A 21,967-nucleotide genomic window follows, 5' to 3' on the forward strand; every position below is an offset into this window, starting at 1 on the left:
AGAATTAGCCAATCACATTTAAATGTACTTTCTCTTACCCCATGACGGCACTAACGAGAGAGGGATCCGCCCTCAGGGACAGGAAACCCACAGGTTAAAAAGGCGGGACCTCTCCTCCACCTCAGTTCGGTTTCCTGTCCCTGACGGGGAACCCACAGCTCACCGTTCGTCGCGGGATTCCAGGGACCATCGGACCGAATTCAGGCAGCGGGGGGCCCTGCCGCGGTTCCGGGTGGATATTCTCCCTGAGGACACATTCCGGGGTCGGCGGGCCCTGTCGATATGTGTGGAGAAGAAGCAGTGAAGAGGAACAAGTCTGCTTCTTCTCCTTTCCTACAAATCAGCCGGTAATAGGTAGCGGCGGTTACCTGGGAAACCGCCGGTCTAACGGAGCTCAGAGAAGGAGGTGACGCCGGTCACCAACAGGAGACGCTGGTATGGGCAGCGGCGGCTGCGGGTATCCCTCCGTCCCTTCTGTGAAGCCGGCGGCTAATGGAGCACGCGCGAGGCTGGCGCGTCTTACTGCGCAGGCGCGGGGGTCACTTCCGGGGCGGCGCAGGGGACCCGCCTTGCGCCGCACTATTGGTATATAGCAGGAAGAGAAGGGGCATACCGCTGCTCAGAAAACACCACCATGAGTGGAATAGAGCAGTCGGTGGAAGAAATTTCACAGGCCCCTGTGACTAAGAACCCGAAGGAGCGCCATTCGTCACGGAAACCTACGCAGCGCAGCAGCAGAGGCTCTGGTGGATCCAGGAGGGAGACGGTGGTTCAAGTGGAGGAGGCATCCTCAAAGCCACAACCGGTATCTTCCTCACATTAGGAGGGTAAGTGACCTCCGTGAAAGTGTATATCCTAATAGGGGTTTATTGTTTCCTAGGGAAAGAAATGCCAAGAGAAATGTAAACATAAAGTGTGCCCGCTTTGTTCAGCAGATTTGCCAGATTCATGGGTTAAAAAACTCTGTGCGTCATGTATTAGGAACACCATTAATGAGGAGACGCCGAGTTTCACATCTGAATTAAAAGACTTAATTAAAACCCAAGTGGCAGACGCACTAAAAAGTGTAAAAAACCGTAAAAGAAAACGTACAGAAAAAACTCCAGATTACAGCTCCAGCGAGGGAGATAGCTCGAGTGAGGATTCTGATAGCTCTACAGCTTCATCATCCTCCTCCGCATCTTCAGAAAGCGGTCGCAACTGTTTCCCAATAGATGAAACGGATGCGCTGGTAAAAATGGTTAGGGCGACAATGGGTCTGGCAGACACTCGTTCCAAAAAATCTGTACAAGATCTTATGTTTAGTGGCCTGGAACAAAAGAAGTACAGAGTGTTCCCATTAAATGAAAAAATTCAAGCCCTTATAAAAAAGGAGTGGAAAAGACCAGACAAAAAAGTACTGTTAACACCCAAAAGGAAATACCCATTTGATAACCCAGCCTGCGCCTCATGGGGAAAAGCGCCAAAATTAGACGTCGCCATCGCGAAAGCCTCTAAAAAGTTCGCTCTGCCTTTTGAAGATATGGGGACCCTCAAGGATCCTATGGATAAAAAGGCCGATGTCTTCCTAAAAGGGTCCTGGGAGGCCGCCAGCGGGGGGCTAAAACCCGGGATAGCTGCTACGTGTACAGCTAGAGCACTAATGGTCTGGCTGGATCATTTAGAGACTCAATTAAAAAATAAAACCCCGAGAGAGTCTATACTGGACTCTGTGTCAGCGATGAGAGGTGCCGCTGCGTATTTAGCAGATGCCTCAATAGACTTAGTTAGACTGACGGCAAGATCGGCTTCCTTCTCAAATGCGGCTAGGAGAGCACTATGGCTAAAGTGCTGGCCGGGGGACCTGCAAGCTAAGTTGTGTTCCATTCCGTGTGAAGGTGAATATTTGTTCGGTCCCACCCTAGACGATGTCCTCGAAAAAGCGGTTGATAAAAAGAAAGCCTTTCCTGGATTCCTAAATCAATCTTATAGACGGCCCTTTCGAGGAAGGAGGTTCACACAAAGACGCCCCCCAAAAAACCAAAAGGAGGGGTGGGAAGACAGAAAATTCAAAAGAGGAGGTTTCATGTTCAACAAGCCGGATAATAAAAAACAGCCACAATGAGGGTGTGCCCCAGGTAGGAGGGAGACTGACTCATTTTCTTCCAACCTGGGAAAAAATTTCTGGAAGTGCCTGGGCTCTAAACATCATAAAGACGGGCCTAAGACTAATCTTTCACTCAATGCCACACAATCAGTTTGTGGTCACACCACGAAGAAAGTCAGAGATCGAGCAGCTGAGTATCCAGAGAGAAGTTCTCAGTCTTCTGGAGAAGAAAGTCTTACAGGAAGTTCCGCAACAGGAAGAGACAAGGGGGTTTTATTCTCCGCTCTTTCTTCGAACAAAGCCGGACGGAACTTTCAGAGTAATTATAAATTTGAAACAACTAAACAGATACGTGGTAATAGAAAAATTCAAAATGGAGACAATAAAATCATGTGTCAGATCCCTTATCCCGTCTTGTTTCATGACTGTTATAGACTTAAAGGACGCATACTATCATGTGCCAATCCATCCGGATTTCCGGAAATATCTCAGGGTTGCAGTAATGATACAAGGGGAACTGAAACATTACCAATACAGGGCTCTTCCGTTTGGTCTAGCCATTGCCCCGAGAGTATTCACAAAATTAATGGCGGAAGTAATGGCCCATGTAAGGGAACAAAACATATTGATTGTGCCTTATCTGGACGACCTCCTAGTGATGGGCAGTTCCTCTCTACATTGCAGCCAGCAACTAAACAGAGTGATCGTAGCCCTATCAAATCTAGGATGGTTTTTGAACCTGGAAAAATCCAGGCTTATCCCATCTCAAGTACAGTTGTACTTGGGGATAGTAATAGACTCAACAAAGCAAGAGTGTCGTCTGCCGGAAGAAAAAGTATCCAACATGATACATCTAGTGAATCAGTTGAGTATCTCTCCTCTGATCACTCTAAGGAGAGCCATGTCCATACTGGGGTCGATGACATCCTGTATCCCAGCGGTACAGTGGGCTCAGAGCCACTCGAGAGATCTCCAGTGGGAAATACTAGAGGCGGTATCCCACGCAGGAGGAAATTTAGAAAAGCAATTAAAAATATCCTCTCGGACAAAAACTTCCTTAGCTTGGTGGACAGACCCGTCCAATCTCAGGAGGGGGGTTCCATGGGTATGGCCGGTCTCGATAATCCTGACCACAGACGCAAGTCCTTGGGGGTGGGGGGCCCACCTAAACAGGCAAATTGCCCAAGGTCCTTGGTCAGTAGAAGAAAAAGACCTTACTTCAAACATGAAGGAGCTTTTAGCAGTTCAGTACGCCATCAATCATTTTTTAACTTCCCTCCGTTCCCACCACGTGAGAGTACTGACGGACAACAGGGTGGTAGTAGCATATTTAAACCATCAGGGAGGGACGAGGTCTCAATCCCTAATGAAAGTGACAAATTTCATCATGTCACAAGCAGAAGCCAACTTGTCCTCCCTGACAGCCCTTCACATAAAAGGGTCAGAAAATCAAACTGCAGATTTTCTAAGCAGAACCCAATTAAAACAGGGGGAATGGGAGTTAAATACAAGAATATTCAAACACATAGTGGATCTTTGGGGGGCCCCGGATATAGATCTATTTGCAAACAATCAAAATCGGAAAACGGAGGCCTTCTGCTCGATAGATCCTCGGGGGAGTCCAGTGGCTATAGACGCGTTGTTAATTCCATGGAAATTCCATCTAGCTTATGTGTTTCCTCCGATAGCTCTAATTCCCTTAGTCTTGAAGAAAATCAGGGAGGACAGAGCCAAAGTGATATTGATAGCCCCGTTCTGGCCGAAAAGAGTATGTTTCCCATGGCTACGCCTAATGTCCATAGCGGATCCATGGGTACTCCCAGATATCCCAGACCTCCTGCATCAAGGGCCAGTGAATCACCCACAAATAAAAAGTTTACATATGACGGCCTGGCTTTTGAAAGGGAACTGTTAACAAAAAGGGGGTTTTCTTCAAATCTAATTTCTACCCTGCTGGCTAGTAGAAAACCTGTAACTACCAAAGCATACGGCAAGGTCTGGAAAAAGTTCCTATCCACATCAGCAGTTACTCTATCAGATCAGATGCCAATCCAGGAAATTCTAGAATTTCTGCAAAAAGGATTAGAGAAAGGCCTGGCAACAAACACCCTGAAAGTTCAGATTGCAGCATTGGGTGCCCTTTATAATCAGGATTTGGCGGGGAATCACTGGGTAAAAAGATTTATTAGAGCATCTACTAGGTCCAGACCAGTTATACATCTCACCGCTCCTCCTTGGGACATGAACTTAGTCCTTTCAGCACTAACTAAGGCGCCGTTCGAACCTTTATCTCAGGCTTCACTAAAAATAATATCTTGGAAAACCTGTTTATTGGTGGCCCTAACCTCAGCTCGCAGGATTAGTGATCTGCAGGCCTTATCAGCCTACCCACCTCTAACACAAATATTAGATGACAGAGTAATCCTCAAAACTGACCCTTCTTACCTTCCCAAAGTGGCGTCAAAATTCCACAGATCTCAAGAGATAGCATTACCATCTTTTTGCCCCAATCCAAAAAACAAAAAAGAGGAGGCTCTACACACTCTAGATGTAAAGAGATGTCTAACACACTATCTATCAGCCACAAGGGAGTGTAGAAAAGGGAGGGCTCTGTTTGTCTGCTTTCAGGGACCAAATAAGGGTCACAAGGCATCGAAAGCCACGTTGGCGAGGTGGGTAAGAGATGCCATCAAGATGTCATATACCTCTTCCGGAGAACAAGCTCCGGACACAATTAAGGCTCATTCAACCAGGTCGGTGGCAACCTCTTGGGCTGAACGTGGTGGAGCATCAATAGATCAAATATGTAGAGCAGCCACTTGGTCTTCCCCCTCTACATTCTTCAAGCACTATCAGCTTAATCTATCTTCTCCCTCAGACTTAACTTTTGGTAGGAGAGTTCTTGAGGCAGTGGTCCCACCCTAAAATTTTCATTCTTTGAAATTCTCTCGTTAGTGCCGTCATGGGGTAAGAGAATATCGTAGTTACTTACCGATAACGGTATTTCTCTGATCCCATGACGGCACCTGTATATTCCCTCCCTTCACATATGGGTGTCCACACTACTTATAAATTAAGTCACGAGGTGTGCATAAAAAAAAAAAAAAAAAAAAAAAAAAAAAATGTATATATATAGAGGAGCTTATATAAGTTATACAGTTATATTTTGTTGTGTAAAAATAACCAATTAAGTTACAGCAGAAATTCCCTGCAAGGCTCTGTAAACCAACTGAGGTGGAGGAGAGGTCCCGCCTTTTTAACCTGTGGGTTTCCTGTCCCTGAGGGCGGATCCCTCTCTCGTTAGTGCCGTCATGGGATCAGAGAAATACCGTTATCGGTAAGTAACTACGATATTTGGCTACATTTTGAAGTCAAGCAAAAATCTGTAAACAGCTTTAACAATGAGATCCCTTTGCCGTGTTGTAAGTTGTCAGTAAGGAGAAGGGTACAAAAAAAATTCTAAGGCGGTAGATATACCATGGAAGATTGTAAAGACTATTGTCAAGAAGTGACTTAAAGGGGTATTCCCATCTCTAAGATCCTATCCCAATGTGGAGTAGGTATAATAATGATATTAGCAAATTCCTCCAATTGGACATGTATATAGTTTTTCTGATTCACTGAGTCTTTTTCCTCATGTCAAAAATTAGGGGATTTCTGCACTTGTATGTGCACTGGGAGCTTTCTTCAGCAGTATGGGTAAGGAATTAGTGATGAGTAAATATACTCGTTACTCGAGATTTCCCGAGCACGCTCGGGGGTCCTCCGAGTATTTTTTAGTGCTCGGAGTTTGTTTTTCTTGCCGCAGCTGAATGATTTACATCTGTTAGCCAGCATAAGTACATGTGGGGATTCCCTAGCAACCAGGCAACCCCCGCATGCACTTATGCTGGCCAACAGATGTAAATCCTTCAGGTGCGGCAATAAAAACTAAAACTCCGAGCACTAAAAAATACTCGGAGGACACCCGAACATGCTCGAGATATCTCGAGTAACGAGTATATTCACTCATCACTAGTAAGGATTACTTTTTGTGATTTTTTTTTTGATAACTTTGGACTATGGTGGGGATTATTTGTAGAGTGGGTCTAATGGCAATAATGGCATACATGGACATGTTACTCTAAATACTTTCTCTCTGACTCTCTGACCTACCTCCAGCGTCCATCTGCATGTATGTTAACCCCTTTTGTGCTAGTTACCACTTGTTTGTTTGTCTTTTTCAACCCCTGCAGGGAATTTTAATGTGTATCTTTTGTATCAATGAACTTTACCTTTCTAACCCTAAAATACTCCAGTTTTCTCTTTTTTTGATTCTGTCCCTTACATACACACACATATATACAGGTTGGGCCATTTATATGGATACACCTAAATAAAATGGGAATGGTTGGTGATATCAACTTCCTGTTTGTAGCACTTTAGTATATGGGACTTCCAGTGGGAAGAGGGTCATGTGACACATCAAGCTTATTGAGAATTTCACAATGGTGTGCTTGGTTTTAACGTAACTTCATTCTTTCATGAGCTATTTACAAATTTATGACCACTTATAAAATGTGTTCAAAGTGCTGCCCATTGTGTTGGATTGTCAATGCAGCCCTCTTCTCCCACTCCTGACACACTGATAGCAATACTGCAGAAGAAATCAACGGGAAGTTGATCTCACCAACCATCCCCATTTAATTTAGGTGTATCCATATTAATGGCCCACCCTGTATGTGTATGTATATGTGTGTGTGTGTGTATATATATATATATATATATATATATATATATATATATATATATATATATATATATATATATATATATATATACACATATATACACACACAGTACAGACCAAAAGTTTGGACACACCTTCTCATTTAAAGATTTTTCTGTATTTTCATGACTATGAAAATTGTAAATTCACACTGAAGGCATCAAAACTATGAATTAACACATGTGGAATTATATACTTAACAAAAAAGAGTGAAACAACTGAAAATATGTCTTATATTCTAGGTTCTTCAAAGTAGCCACCTTTTACTTTAATGACTGCTTTGCACACTCTTGGCATTCTCTTGATGAGCTTCAAGAGGTAGTCACCGGAAATGGTTTTCACTTCACAGGTGTGCCCTGTCAGGTTTAATAAGTGGGATTTCTTGCCTTATAAATGGGGTTGGGACCATCAGTTGTGTTGAGCAGAAGTCTGTTGGATAGACAGCTGATAGTCCTACTGAATAGACTGTTAGAATTTTTATTATGGCAAGAAAAAAGCAGCTAAGCTAAGAAAAACGAGTGGCCATCATTACTTTATGAAATGAAGGTCAGTCAGTCCGAAAAATTGGGAAAACTTTGAAAGTGTCCCCAAGTGCAGTTGCAAAAACCATCAAGCGCTACAAAGAAACTGGCTCACATGAGGACCGCCCTAGGAAAGGAAGACCGAGAGTCACCTTCTGCTTTATCCGAGTCACCAGCCTCAGAAATCGCAGGTTAACAGCAGCTCAGATTAGAGACCAGGTCAATGCCACACAGAGTTCTTGCAGCAGACACATCTCGACAGCAACTGTTAAGAGGAGACTTTGTGTAGCAGGCCTTCATGATAAAATAGCTGCTAGGTAACCACTGCTAAGGACAGGCAGCAAGCAGAAGAGACTTGTTTGGGCTAAAGAACACAAGGAATGGACACTAGACCAGTGGAAATCTGTGCTTTGGTCTGATGAGTACAAATTTGAGATCTTTGGTTCCAACCACCATGTCTTTGTGCGATGCAGAAAAGGTGAACGGATAGACTCTACATGCCTGGTTCCCACCGTGAAGCATGGAGGAGGAGGTGTGATGGTGTGGGGGTGCTTTGCTGGTGACACTGTTGGGGATTTATTCAAAATTGAAGGCATACTGAACCAGCATGTCTACCACAGCATCTTGCAGCAGCATGCTATTCCATCCGGTTTGCGTTTAGTTGGACCATCATTTATTTTTCAACGGGACAATGACCCCAAACACACTTCCAGGCTGTGTAAGGGCTATTTGACCAATAAGGAGAGTGATGGGGTGCTAAGCCAGATGAACTGGCCTCCACAGTCACCAGACCTGAACCCAATTGAGATGGTTTGGGGTGAGCTGGACCGCAGCGTGAAGGCAAAAGGGCCAACAAGTGCCAAGCATCTCTGGGAACTCCTTCAAGATTGTTGGAAGACCATTTCCGGTGACTACCTCTTGAAGCTCATCAAGAGAATTCCAAGAGTGTGCAAAGCAGTCATCAAAGCAAAAGGTGGCTACTTTGAAGAACCTAGAATATAAGACATATCTTCAGTTGTTTCACACTTTTTTGTTAAGTATATAATTCCAAAAATCTTTAAACGGGAAGGTGTGTCCAAACTTTTGGTCTGTACTGTGTGTGTGTATATATGTGTGTGTATGTATGTATGTATGTGTATATATATATATATATATATATATATATATATACACACACACACACACACACACACACACACACACACACACACACACACACACACACACTAGATGGTGGCCTGATTCTAGCGCATCGGGTATTCTAGAATATGCAAGTCCTTGTAGTATATTGCTCAGCCCATGTAGTGTATTGCCCAGCCACGTAGTATATTGCCCAGCCACGTAGTATATTGCCGAGCCACGTAGTATATTGCCCAGTGACGTAGTATATAGCACAGAGCCACGTAGTATATTGCCCAGCCACTTATGTCACAGGTTAAAAAATAAACATATACTCACCTTCCGAGGGAGCCCTTGTAGTCATGTGGCCTGTGTGCGGTGCACTCGGCAGCTTCCGATCCCAGGGTTAGTAGCGCAGGACCCGTGATGACGTCGTCGTCACATGACCGTGACGTCATGGCCGGTCCTTGTCCCATACCATCCTTGCCACCGGAACCTGCCGCTTGCATGGAGCGGTTACTGGAGCGTCTCGAGGAGCGGGAAAGGCGACGGAAGGGGAGTATATAATGATTTTTTATTTTTTTTAATTATTTTTAACATTAGATCCTTTTACTATTGACGCTGCATAGGCAGCATCAATAGTAAAAACTTGGTCACACAGGGTTAAAAGCGGCGGTAACGGAGTGCGTTACCCGCGGCATAACGCGATCCGTTACCGCTGACATTAACCCTGTGTGAGCGGTGACTGCGGGGAGTATGGAGCGGGCGCCGGGCACTGACTGCAGGGGAGTAGGGAGGGACTAATCGGACTGTGGCCATCGCTGATTGGTCGCGGCAGCCATGACAGGCAGCTGGCGAGACCAATCAGTGACTTGGATTCCATGGCAGACAGAGGCCGTGACCAATGAATATCCGGGACAGACAGACGGAAGTGACCCTTAGACTATTATATAGTAGATACATGCATACAGACAGACAGATAGATAGAAAGATATATTTATTTTTAAAATCCAGGACCTTAGGTTAGGTATTCATGGTTACGACTAGGGTTGAGCGACTTTTCTTTTTATAGGATTGGGTCGGGTTTCACGAAACCCGACTTTTTCAAAAGTCGGGTCGAGTGAAATCGGCCGATCCTATAGAAAAGTCGGGGTCGGCCGAAACACGAAACCCAATGCAGTGCATTGGGTTTCTAATGGTTCCAAGGGTCTGAAGGAGAGGAAACTCTCCTTCAGGCCCTGGGATCCATATTTAAGTGTAAAATAAAGAATCAAAATAAAAAATATTGATATACTTACCCTCGGACGCGCCCTGGTTCTCACCGGCAGCCTTCCTTCCTAAGAATGAGCGCCTGAAGGACCTTCGATGACGTCGCGGCTTGTGATTGGTTGCGTGAGCGGTCACATGGGCGTCACGCGACCAATCACAAGCCGCGACGTCATCTAAGGTCCTTCAGGCGCTGATTCTTAGGAAGGAAGGCTGCGGGTTAGAACCAGGGCGCGTCCGAGGGTGAGTATATACCTATTAGGAATATCCTCACCCTCGGACGCGCCCTCGGACGCTTCCTTCCTAAGAATTAGCGCCTGAAGGACCTTAGATGACGTCGCAGCTTGTGATTGGTCGCACGACGCCCATGTGACCGCTCACGCGACCAATCACAAGCCGCGACGTCATCGAAGGTCCTTCAGGCGCTCATTCTTAGAAAGGAATGCTGCCGGTGAGAACCAGGGTGCGTCCGAAGGTGAATATATCAATATTTTTTTTTTTATTCTTTATTTTACACTTAAATATGAATTCCGATACCGATTCCCGATATCTTAAAGATATCGGAACTCGGTATCGGAATTCCGATTCCAGATCAGAAGATCGCCGACCTCATGGCCAACCCCACACAGGGGTCGGGTCGGGTTTCATGAAACCCGACTTTGTCAAAAGTCGGCGACTTCTGAATCTGGCCGACCCGTTTCGCTCAACCCTAGTTACGACCACTGATATAGTGGCAGCTAGTTGCTAGTGGTTGTAACCGTGGATACATAAGGTCCTACAGTATCTGCACATGAGGAAAGAGACATAGTGAATCAGAAAAACTATACTACATTTCTGACTGCTGGTACTTGCTAATATTAATATTATTGCACCAACTACATATTGGGATAGGATCTTAGAGATGGGAATACCCCTTTAAATGCATTTTTCGAAAATTTGATGAAAGAACAAGAAGAAAATTGGTTTGGGAGGCTGCCAAAAGCCCTACAGCAACATTAAAGCAGCTGCAAGAATTTCTAGCTAGTACTGGTTGTGAACTGCATGTGAGAACAATCCCCTGTATTCCTCATATGGCAAGCTTTGGTTTACCACACCTGCATAGTCTGCCAAAAGCCTGTGAGAAAACATGTTATGGTCTGAGGAGACAAAGGTTGAACTTTTTTGGCCAAAATTTCAAGTTATGTTTGGCGAAAATACAAAACTGCATATCACCAAAATAACACCATACTCAAAGTGAAACATGGTGAAGCATCATGCTTTGGGGCGTTTTTGGCAGCTGTAACATTGGCTTTAGTCAAGGTGGAGGGAATTATGAACAGTTTTAAATATCAGTCAATTTTGCATCAAAACCTAGAAGCCTTTGCTAATAAACACAAATGAAGAGGAATTTCACTCTTCAGCATAACAACTCAAAGCATACTTCCAAATCAACAAAGAATAGCTAGAAATTGGATTTTGAATGGCCCAGACCAGAATCCAATTGAAAATCTGTGAAGTGACCTGAAGAGGACTGTATACAGGAGATGTCCTCACAGTCTGACAGATTTGAAGCGCTACTACGAGAAGAGTGGGCAAAGATTGCCAATTTTGCATATGTCATCCAGATAGACTGCTACCCAAAATGACTGAATGCTGTGATAAATTCTAAGGATACTTCAACAAAATATTATTTTAAAGTTGTGCATATTTCTGCAACCTCATCGCTTTTAGTTCCTTTTTTCAGTTTGTGTTTAAATTGAATTGTACAGATTATAGGTCAAAAAAGTTCGGAAATTATTCTTCCAGCTGTAATTTTTTGTTTTTACTGAGACCTGGCTTTTTATCAGTGTAAGTTTTTTTTATATCCATTGTTTACTTGGGTCCATTGTGTGCTGTCAATTTGACCGGAAAAAAGTGTTAAATGAAATGTTCTTTTTCCCGTCAAATTTTCCAGAACTACTAATTCTTTTTAAAGAACTTCTCCAGCATTTTTTTCTTATTGCACTGCCACATAGTCTTCAGTAATGTGTGCACTAAAATACTGTCCAGCACTGCTCCGGTCCTCTCCTGCTACATATGACCGTAGATCTGACTTACCGGATCACACAGTGGACCGTTAGTTCTTTACTGTAACTTTACAAGTCCCTCGTTCTGAGTCTCATAGACGCTCATTGAGAAGGAGACTTCTGGTCACACAGAAGATGCTGTTTGTGATCTGATCAGAGTTCTGGACACATGATTCAGGAGAGGACTCAAGCAGAGTTGAAAACAGTAGAAGTCAGTTATGGGTAAGTATTTTAATGCACACATTGAACACACATTACTGATGGCTAACCAATGGAGTATGAACATTGAAGTGATACTTGAAATATACTTTGTTTCTTCGTAATCTATGCTTTCTGCTTTCTCTTGGTTAAAAATATTGTTAAAAGGTATGTTTCCATAGAAAGTGACCTTTATAAATCAGGTTTTTATGTTAATGGAACTATACTTTCTACAAACTTTGCAGAAATAAATAGTACAGGCGAATATAAGAAACTTTCTAATATATGTTTTCAGAGAAGTCCGCTTCCTTACTCTCTTGTCAGGCACTTCTTCTTCCCCCCCGATTCATGAACTAAATGTCCATTCTAAAAAAAGCAAAAAAAGGCTCAAGTCTTTCTTGCTCAGACAAGACGGACTACAGGTAACATGTGTCACAGCTAGTGATTAGTGAACATTCTCAGATAAGCCGTTATCCGAGCATGCTCGTGTGCTAACCAAGAGTCTTTAGCGTTCTCGAAAAATATGTTAGAGTCCCTGTATTTTAGGCAATCCCTGTACGTGTTGCAGCTGTCGAACAGCAGAGGGACATGGAGACCCGGAGGCTCAAACATATTATTCGAGCACGCCGGAGTCACTCGGTTAACGCCTTATCCGAGCGCGTTCGTTCATCTCAACTCACAGCTCATTATACTGTATGGAGAGGGAAAATGATATGAGACGTGAGGAGGAGGGAGACATAGAAAGATTATGCTCCGCTTTGTAACAAGTCTTTTACGTCACCTCAGAACTGGATTTGGATCCAGACAGCTCAGCTTTATAATTTCCTCCATGCCGCTGCAGCTGGTCTGTGTGCTAAAAAATTAATGAAGAGCAGGACCCTGTCTTGTGTGCTGTGTTGTTTGAGAGAGATCATAGCAGATAGTGTCTTTCTCTCACCTCCTAGTAGATTGCAAATTTAGAAATTGAGCATGTAAAGGAGAAAAATGGTAAAAATTTCAGAAAATGACATACAGCGAAGAGGAAGAGCAAAAGGGTAACAATGTTTTGAACTTTTGACTTCTAGGCTCCATATCTCACTGTCCACTGCTGCGTTGATCATGAGACTGCTATAATTTTATAAACAATCATCTTGGCTATCTTATACATAATTTTGACTTGCAGCTATTTGGCATATGATTAATTACGGTATGCAGATTCTTGTCATGTCACTGCATTGTTACTGTTTTGCTCCTGGTGGTGGAAAAATGCTTTTCTTCCTGAATGCTACAAAATACAACCTGTTCTCAAATTCCCTAATAGCTCAGAGTGTTATTAGGTTGATTCCCAAGTGAAGGGTCATTGGTTCGAATCGAGAAGCAGCCATGAAGAAGATTACCCAGGAAAAGAGAAACAGCATCATCCAGCTCATTGATAGCGGTCTCTTGCCAAACTGCATCATGCGAGTGCCATGACAGTTGTAAGAATACGAAATGAAGTCCGTCCATCCATTCAGAAGGGAAAAGGTGGATGTCCAGGCAAAATATCAGTCAGCAAGTCTGCACATCCCAAGGACTATCTGTTGTTGCGCAACAAACACGGCAGTGGAGGTGGCTCACATGCTTCATAATATTGAGCTCACAGACGCCACATGTCTGGAATGGTGGCCCAAAACAAGTTGAAGGAGCCTCAACTTCAATATTTTCATAAGAAGTGCCTTTTTGAGTTTGCAAACAAGTATGAAAAGTGGACATTTAAAGATTTCAAACAGGTGATTTGGGGCGATCACACATGTCAATAGACTACGAAGAATGTTAGTCCGCAAGGACAGGGTCCTCTCCCCTCTGTACCAGTCTGTCATTGTAAATTTGTTTACTGTTAACGATATCTATAACCCTGTATGTAACCCCTTTTCACATGTACAGCACCATGGAATTAATGGTGCTATATAAATAAATAATAATAATAATAGACTAGACTCTGATAGGTACAAATGGCTCTGAAAGAAACAAGGGAAAAAGTGGCTAACGGATTGAGAAATTGAAGGAAATGTCAAGTTTGGTGGAGGAAACCTGATGATATTGTGTTGTTTCACAGCCAAAGGTATTGGATACTTGATCAGGATCAATGGTGGTCTCAATGCTGAGCTATATGTGAGTATCCTACATGATGAGTTACTTCATACACTCAAGTACTATGGGTATGAAAAGGATGAAATAGTGTTCCAACAGGACAACAACACGAAGCATACATCGAGATTGGCGAAGAATTGGTTCAAAGTCAATGAAGTAGAGGTGCTAGAATGACCCCAGACCTCAACCCAATAAAACACTGAGATCAAATTTTGGTCAACACCCATTTGAATTTGATCAAGAGCATGCCCAGAAGGATTCATGGAGGTGTTGAAAGCCAAAGGTGGATTGACAAAATAATAAAAATTAAAATTGAGATCTTTAGGAGCAAAACATTGACAATGCAGTGTCATGACAATAATCTGCATAACTAATCATATGCTAAATAGTTGCAAGTCAAATTTAAATATGAGAAATCCAAGATGATTGTCTATAAAATGACGGCAGTCTCAAGTTCAAAGCAGAAATGAATAATGATATGGAGCCTGAAATTCAAAAGTTCAAAACATTTACATTGGCAGAAATAGACTAATGAGCGTTTCCAAATGTCATCATGAAGGGAGGTTGAGCGGGGGAGCTGTGACATTGCCTATTGTGATTGGTTATCAACTATGTATGTACCGTCTTGGCTGAAAGGGTTGGCACCCTTGAAATTATTCCAGAAAATCTAGTATTTCTCCCAGAAAACTATTGCCATTACACATATTTTGTTATACACATGTTTATTTCCTTTCTGGGTATTGCAACAACACAACAAAACTAAGGAAAATTGGACATACCGTATTTTACGGATTATAAGATGCACCGGAACATGAGACGCATTTTTAAATAAAATGGGGGAGCATTTTATAGTTCGATTTAACTGTTGCTTGCCAGGGGGGTGATGATGGAGCAGAGTCACAGGAGACAGGGTCGCTGCTTCAGGAGGCCGGTGGCTGAAGGATCGGGGCTATACTGTAGGCCCTGAGTTCTCATAAGATGTCCGCGCTGGTGGGCTTTGGAAAAATGGCCGCCAGATGTGGCGCGTATGCGGATTGAGATTTCTGGAGACAAAAATCACACCTGAAACCAGAAAAAAAGGGGAAATAATGACTCAATCTTTGCATTGTGTGTCTGTGTGTTCCACACTAAGCATGGAGAACAGAAAGAGAAGAGAAATGTCTGTTGATATTGTTCAACAATTTTGCTTCTCAGGTCCTCAATCTCAAGGTTATAATTCCATCTCCAGAGATCTTGATGTTCTTTACTCCACGGTGGGCAACATAAGCAAGAAGTTTACACCCCATGGCACGGTAGCTAATCTTACTGGAAGTGAATGGAAGACAGAAATTGATTAAAGGTTGAAACGCAGGATAGTTCGAATGATAGATAAGCAGCCCCAATCAAGTTCCAAAGAAATTCAATCAGTACTGCAGTGTGCAAGCCAATATTAAGTTGAGTGCTAAAAATTTTGTCTGGCCCATTTTTGGGGTTTTGTGTGAAATTATGTCCTATTTGTTTTTTGTCACTCTTTTGTTTTTCCAATACACACAAAGGAAATAAACATGTATAACAAAACATGTGTAATTGCAATAATTTTCTGGTAGAAATAGTTCATTATCTGGAACAATTTCATAGGTGTAAACCCTTTCGACCATAACTGTATTGGGGTGCCAAGTGCTCATCAGTGATATTGACTCTTTGGGTACGCTGTTCCGCGACAAGTAGTATTGCCTGGCCCTTGTTAACAAATTTGTCTTCATTTCTATATAATAATCATCTGGGTAGTTTGTTAAATTAATAATGAGATGCTACCCTTTGTCGGTACATGTTGCTTTACGACCATTGAGCCAAACACTGCTCATGTAGGTTGTGGCGGCCCCACTCAGGCATAGCGGCCTGTATAGCGGTTACCTGTCATTGTAATGCAGCATGTGATGATAATGAGACTGGTGAAAAGTCTTCTGTAAAATACAGACAATTTCCTCAGTGGCCAGTGTGATAATTGCAAGATTTCTCATTTTCAATACATATTGTTTTGTGGAGCTAAAATATCACCAATTGGAAAATAAACACAATACATTTATCACAAAAACCTCATTTAACGAATAGGTCATTTTCAGATGATGTATTCCCTTTAAGATCCACTGGATGGCATCCACCATTCATGCCTTGTTAAAGAAGTCATTTTGACTGGATTTTTAAACTTCTTCCAGTTGTCGCTGTTTTACGGATTGTGGAACATTTTGGCTTGTTTTTGCCTTTCCGACCCAAAGTTAAACCCCCTGTTAATTACGCAAATTTTCCCTTGAATCGATTAGGCGTATAACACAGACCGTCTGTTGTAGAGGTACAAAAGCAGACTTCCACAGAGAATTTTTGTGGTGTACTCCCAGTTGGTGGAAAGGAAAATGTGCTTCTTTATTACCAGGGGGCATAGATTTGCAACAGAGGAGTACAGAAGAAAAAGAAACGGCTCCAGAATCGGTGGAGCAGCAGCAATTGGAGAAGGGAATCAGTTTAAATATAGAAATACAGTGAAATGTCCTTTTAAAGGGGTTCTGTATTGGTGACGCTAGCGTATGTAATTGTGACGCCCAGGAGACCGGGATACCCAGCACCGGACCAATGGGGTCTGTCTCTTGAGGGAGATGTCACGGGTGGCTTGACCCAGTGCTGTGGTCTCAGGCAATGCACAGTGTAAGGGGTATCGTGAGGGAACAGGCACTTACTTGATCAGCAGCAGGTTCTCCCAGCGGTGACGATCCCGATCCTGGATAGATGGCTATTGTCCAAATGAAAGACTGAGGCACTGAAACGTTTAACCAGTTTACTTTAACATAAAAGGATTTACAACCAGTCCTGTCACCGGAGTCTGTATGGGAACTCTGAGTTACTTTGACCCTGCCGGGGTCTTCGCCTCTTATTGTGCGCAATTTCTGTGTCGCCCTGCTGCTGTATGTGAACTGGCTGCCGGCCCAATCTGTCCCCTCCGGGTCCTGGTTCGATGGGCAACCCGAGTCCTTTTATCGGCTTACTCCCTCCGGGAGTACCGCTGAACTCTGTGTCTGTTGCTGCATCCGACCCTAGTGAAGCTGATATCACCTCACGTTTTTCCGGTTGCTGTATTATATATAATGAATACAGCCACGGATCCGGTATCCGTCTTTGCGCCTGTTCTGGGTAGTGATTAATGCTACCCGGTTCTCACAATGTCCTTTTTCTCTATCCCTCTTCTCCTCAGGCCGGTGATTTGGGCCTGGAAACCGTCATAGGGCTGTTAGAAATTCAGCTGTATGACCTCTCACTTTCAGCTCCTTAGCCCAACTGCCATTTCTTCTCTCAGACCAGAATGGATCAAGGGAAGTCTCTGGAGCTCCCCCTTCTGGCCGGAGGTGGTAGTGCAGTCTTGCTATTTTAGTATTTGTATTTATTGTCAGTAACTATTTTTGTGGCAAATACCCCTAGGGGTGCCACATAATCATGAGGGCGGCCACGGTGCTGCTGAGTGGCAGGACCAGGCACAGTGCATGGATGATCAGTTTAGGGTTGTGTGATTAGAGGTGAACAAGAACATTGTACACAACCCATATTAAATTTCTCACACCCTTTGTGAACCAGCTGTCACTTGTAACATTAAAACCACTGAGGGGCAAAGTGAATAATATTCATTATCTTGTGACCAAGGTACCTGTTTCGGGCTAAGCTATATTGAGCAGCAGGGGAAAAGTCCAGCTCTTTAAGCTGATATGTTTAGGAACAATTAAAAATGCCCAAGCGGATGGATTTGAGCATCTTTGACACGTTTTGAAGTCAGATCATCTCCAAATATGTTGTGGGGAGTTCAGTGTGCAATAGTTGGTGTCAATCAAGTGTGTCCTGAAGGAGGACAAATGGGGAACCAGCGTCAGGTTCATGAGTGCGCTATACTCTTTGCTACCCATGGGGGGAGCTAGCTAACCCTTCTTTACTGATGCCACAGAAGAGCTACTGAATTGCTCAGTATGATAGAAAGACGTCCTGGCAGATCTTCCATTGGGCTTAGAGATAGAAAGATGGCAGGCTGGGCAGTGCAGATAAATCAGCTGTACTCCGACTGAGGAGTCTGATCAACCTGTCCCATTAATTAGAATAGGACCCATGCACAAGACTCCCGGGCCAGCGTATGATTTACCCAGCTTGTGTGTTCCTAGTATTTCTCTCCATGCCTCATGTGAGATCAGGAGGGAGAATGAAAGCAATTTCACTAATCTGAACTAGAAATGTTTATAATTACAGTATTAGATTTTTTCCCCCTCTTTCTAACTATCAAAAACTGACTTTTATTTTGTGCCTGCATTAAAAAACGTTTGACTGGCTTTGAAGGGAACCTGTCACCATGAAAATGCAGTCCAATCTGCCATCATTATGTTGTAGAGCAGAAGGAGCTGAGCAGATTGATATATACGGTAGTTTTGTGAGAAAATATTGTGTTTTAATCACTTTAACCTCTGCTGTTTCTGGGACTTTCAGCCTGGTGGGCGGTCCTATCAGTGACTGACAGCTTGCTCCCTATGCACTATTATACAAAGATAGCTGTCAGTCAATGATAGGACCGCCCACCGGACTGAAAGTCCCAGAAAGAGCAGAGATTAAATGATGAAAACACAGATTATACTGAGCCTTTTCTCACAAACTCTATATCAATCTGCTCAGCTCCCTCTGCTCTATAACATGGTGCCTGCATGTTCATGCTGAGAGGTTCCCTTTAATGATGGCTTTGGATTTCTGCTCATGATCGTATGGCCACTACTGCTGTATCGCCTTTCTGCCATGATTTCTTCTTTGCATTCAGAATGATTTTAATTTCTCCCTTTTAATGTTTAACCTTAGAGACGAATGCCAGAAAAGCAGTGGACCGAGGATACGTTCAAGGGCTTTTAGCAATATATTTGGACTGGCATCGTCATGACACCCGGCACAGGCACATGTTGATCCGAAAAGGCATACTGCAGTGCCTTAAAAGCATTACTAACATCAAGCTGGGTAGAAAAGCTTTCATAGATGCTAATGGTATGAAGATTTTATATAACTCCTCACAAGTAAGTATTTCTCAAATTGCAAACCTATTTAGTCTCACTTTGTATGTCTGTTCATAGGTACCCAGGTTATAGTAAGTGCTCGAAGAGGTGGCTCTATAGGTCTACTAGTGGAACACTAGAGTCATCCCTGAAGCATAGTGAGGAGAGCTGCTTTCTTTCAAAAACAGTCCGCAGGTTGTCTTTTAGCGTTGCTGGTCAACAACCTTCCCTTTAATGGAGCTGAGCTACAATATGAGACCCGACCCATGGTCGGGTGTGGCACTGTTTCTAGAACAAAGCAGCCATATTTTTCTGATACTATGCAACCTTTATAAACTTGGCAATTTAAGTATGGTAACCATTGTAGTGTAAATCTGGCAATCCTTATGTCACCATAAGGGTTTATTCCCATCTTCATAGATGGGGAGTGTTAGGTAGTGCTAATAAAAATAAGTCATTTTGCAATTTACCTTTTATTAAAGGGAATCTGTCACCAAGTTTTTACTATATATTCTGGGAGCAGCATAATATAGGGTTAGATAGCCCGGTTACAGGTATGTATCACTTACTGGGCTGCTTGATATAGTTTTAATAGAGTACCTGTTTGTCTGACGTAGATGTAGCAGTGCTAAGGCCACGTTCACACATTCAGTATTTGGTCAGTATTTTACATCCATACCGAATTTTACGGATCATAAGACGCACCCCAAATTTTGGGGAGGAAAATAAGTTTCTTTTTAAAATATAATGGTGGTGCATCTTATATTCCGCTTTTGTGATATCTTATTGGCAAAGCTGGGTCCCAGGAGGCAGGAGTGGGGCGATTCTCGGAGGAGGGGGTGTTTGGCGGTGCAAGGCTGTGCAGGCTCCGTACTTTCAGAAAATGTCAAGAGTCCCCCGCACTTCCCATCGTTTTCACTGCGGTGGTCTTTGGGACAATGGCTGCCAGAGTTCTTGTCTCTCGAGATCTGAATCCGCATATGCACCTCCTCCGGTGGCCATTTCGCTGAAGTCCACTGCAGTGAAAACAATGGGAAGTACAGGGCCTCCCGACACTTTCTGAAAGTCTGGAGCTTGCGCGGCCTCACATCATCCCACTCCTGCCACCGCCAGCTTCCTGCAGTGCTGCTCCCTCCCCAGTAAGCTACATTCGGATTATAAGATGCACCCCCATTTTCCTCAAATGGGGTCGCGGTGCCGTTGCAGGGATGAGTCTGTTTGGCCAAGGTATGACTAGTTTCTAACCGCTGCATGGTTCTACAGCTGAATGTCTAGAGTACTCTCCTGGTGCATTACAGATGTTGGATCCTGGGGATGTCAGCTCTGCTGATCGCGCTTGACAGACAGACATCACACGTCCTCCTCCTTCCACCTCTCTCCGAACCAACCCCAATTGCTTGCACTGCCCCCCGGCATGGGGCTCTGTCTGGTTCTGTCCAAATTGCAGTTCAAACCAGAAGTACATAATCAGTTTAACATAACACAAGTGCCTGCCAACAGAATCACTGTTTCACAGAACTAGGTAACTGTCTCTGAATAAAAATTCTGCACAAATCAGTTTTAGGCTTGTTTCACACTTCCGTCGGTCGTCCTGCGTCAGAGTGCAGTGAACCGACATTGCAAAATAAGAGGAAAACGTGTGCAACGCATCCAGTGTTATTAGTCCCAGGCTGAATTTCAAGTATAGATTTGTGGAGAGAGAGAGAGAGAGACTCTCTCTTTTCCCCGGGTTGGAATATGCTTCCAGGCATGCTCAGATGGAAAAACTGCATCCGTCACTGGATTCTTGCGTTTCCCAGTGTGCGCAGGATCCAGTGTCCATAGGCTCCCATTCTGTGCAACGATGTATGCCGCAGGAGGCGTCGGGGAACGTTTTTCCACTGCAGACAAAAAACGTTCCTTTGAACGTTTTTTTCCAAAAGACGGTCCATCAAATTCCACAGGATCCAGTGCACGATGGACGAAACGTGTGGCCATCCATCGCGATACGTCGCTAATACAAGTCTATGAGAAAATGCAGGATCCTGCAAATTTTTATGCAGGATCCTGTTTTCTCAAAAAACGACGTATCTCGACGGGGCTACAAAGACGGAAGTGTGAAAGAGGCCTAAGCCAGCGTCATAGAGGAGTTACAGGAGAAACAGTGGCCTCCTGTGTCTGGTGGTTAGTACTGCAGGCAACAGTATTCTCAATGTCCATATCCTTTACTAATAAAATAGAACAGCAGCTGCAAATTACATGCAGTTAATGGTAGGTGATGGTCAGCAGCATATTCCCCATCACCTCACAATACATCGCTGGAATCAGGCTATCTAACCCTATATTACGCTGTTCTCAGAATATATAGCCAAAAACCTGGTGACATATTCCCTTTAATAAACGATAATTTGCAAAAGCACCTATTTTTACTAGCACCACAATACTGAACATGTGAACATGGCCTAAGACTTCTCGGCTGTGCATAAGCCCTCCGACAGCCCTCATTACCCATGAGTAGATATATGTACTTGGTTAAAGAGATGGATGGTGAGCCCTGTTCATATGGTGCAGCACCTGGGTAACCAGCGGGGTATAGAATTGTATACCCGTGTCAGCATATGTGTAAACATTATACCTGTTGTATAAAAGTTTGTCACCTGCTTGCAGTCAGTAGTGACATGGTACTGCTTTACAAGGACTGAAATGCTGTTATTTGGCCACAAGAGGCCAGTGTTTCCTAAACACCCAAGTAAAAGGTTAAGTCTGCCCAGCAACAGAAGCATAATCAAAGACAGTTGACAGCTAGATATGTGTCACAAGAAGAAGTGGTGTAGCCT

The 21,967-nt window shown here is 43.6% G+C and overlaps 1 protein-coding gene across 2 annotated transcripts in view; it reads left to right on the forward strand.

Moving 5' to 3' along the window:
• The window catches only part of AGTPBP1 (ATP/GTP binding carboxypeptidase 1), a 223,276-nt gene that overhangs the window by 112,931 nt on the left and 88,378 nt on the right, over nt 1–21,967 (forward strand). For both annotated transcript variants that reach the window (XM_069762493.1, XM_069762500.1), the window contains one exon: nt 18,964–19,172. In XM_069762493.1, the coding sequence (XP_069618594.1) occupies nt 18,964–19,172 (209 nt within the window). The remainder of the gene's footprint in view (nt 1–18,963; nt 19,173–21,967) is intronic.

Source organism: Ranitomeya imitator, chromosome 1 (genome assembly GCF_032444005.1).
Source record: "Ranitomeya imitator isolate aRanImi1 chromosome 1, aRanImi1.pri, whole genome shotgun sequence".
Taxonomy (NCBI): Eukaryota; Metazoa; Chordata; class Amphibia; order Anura; family Dendrobatidae; genus Ranitomeya; species Ranitomeya imitator.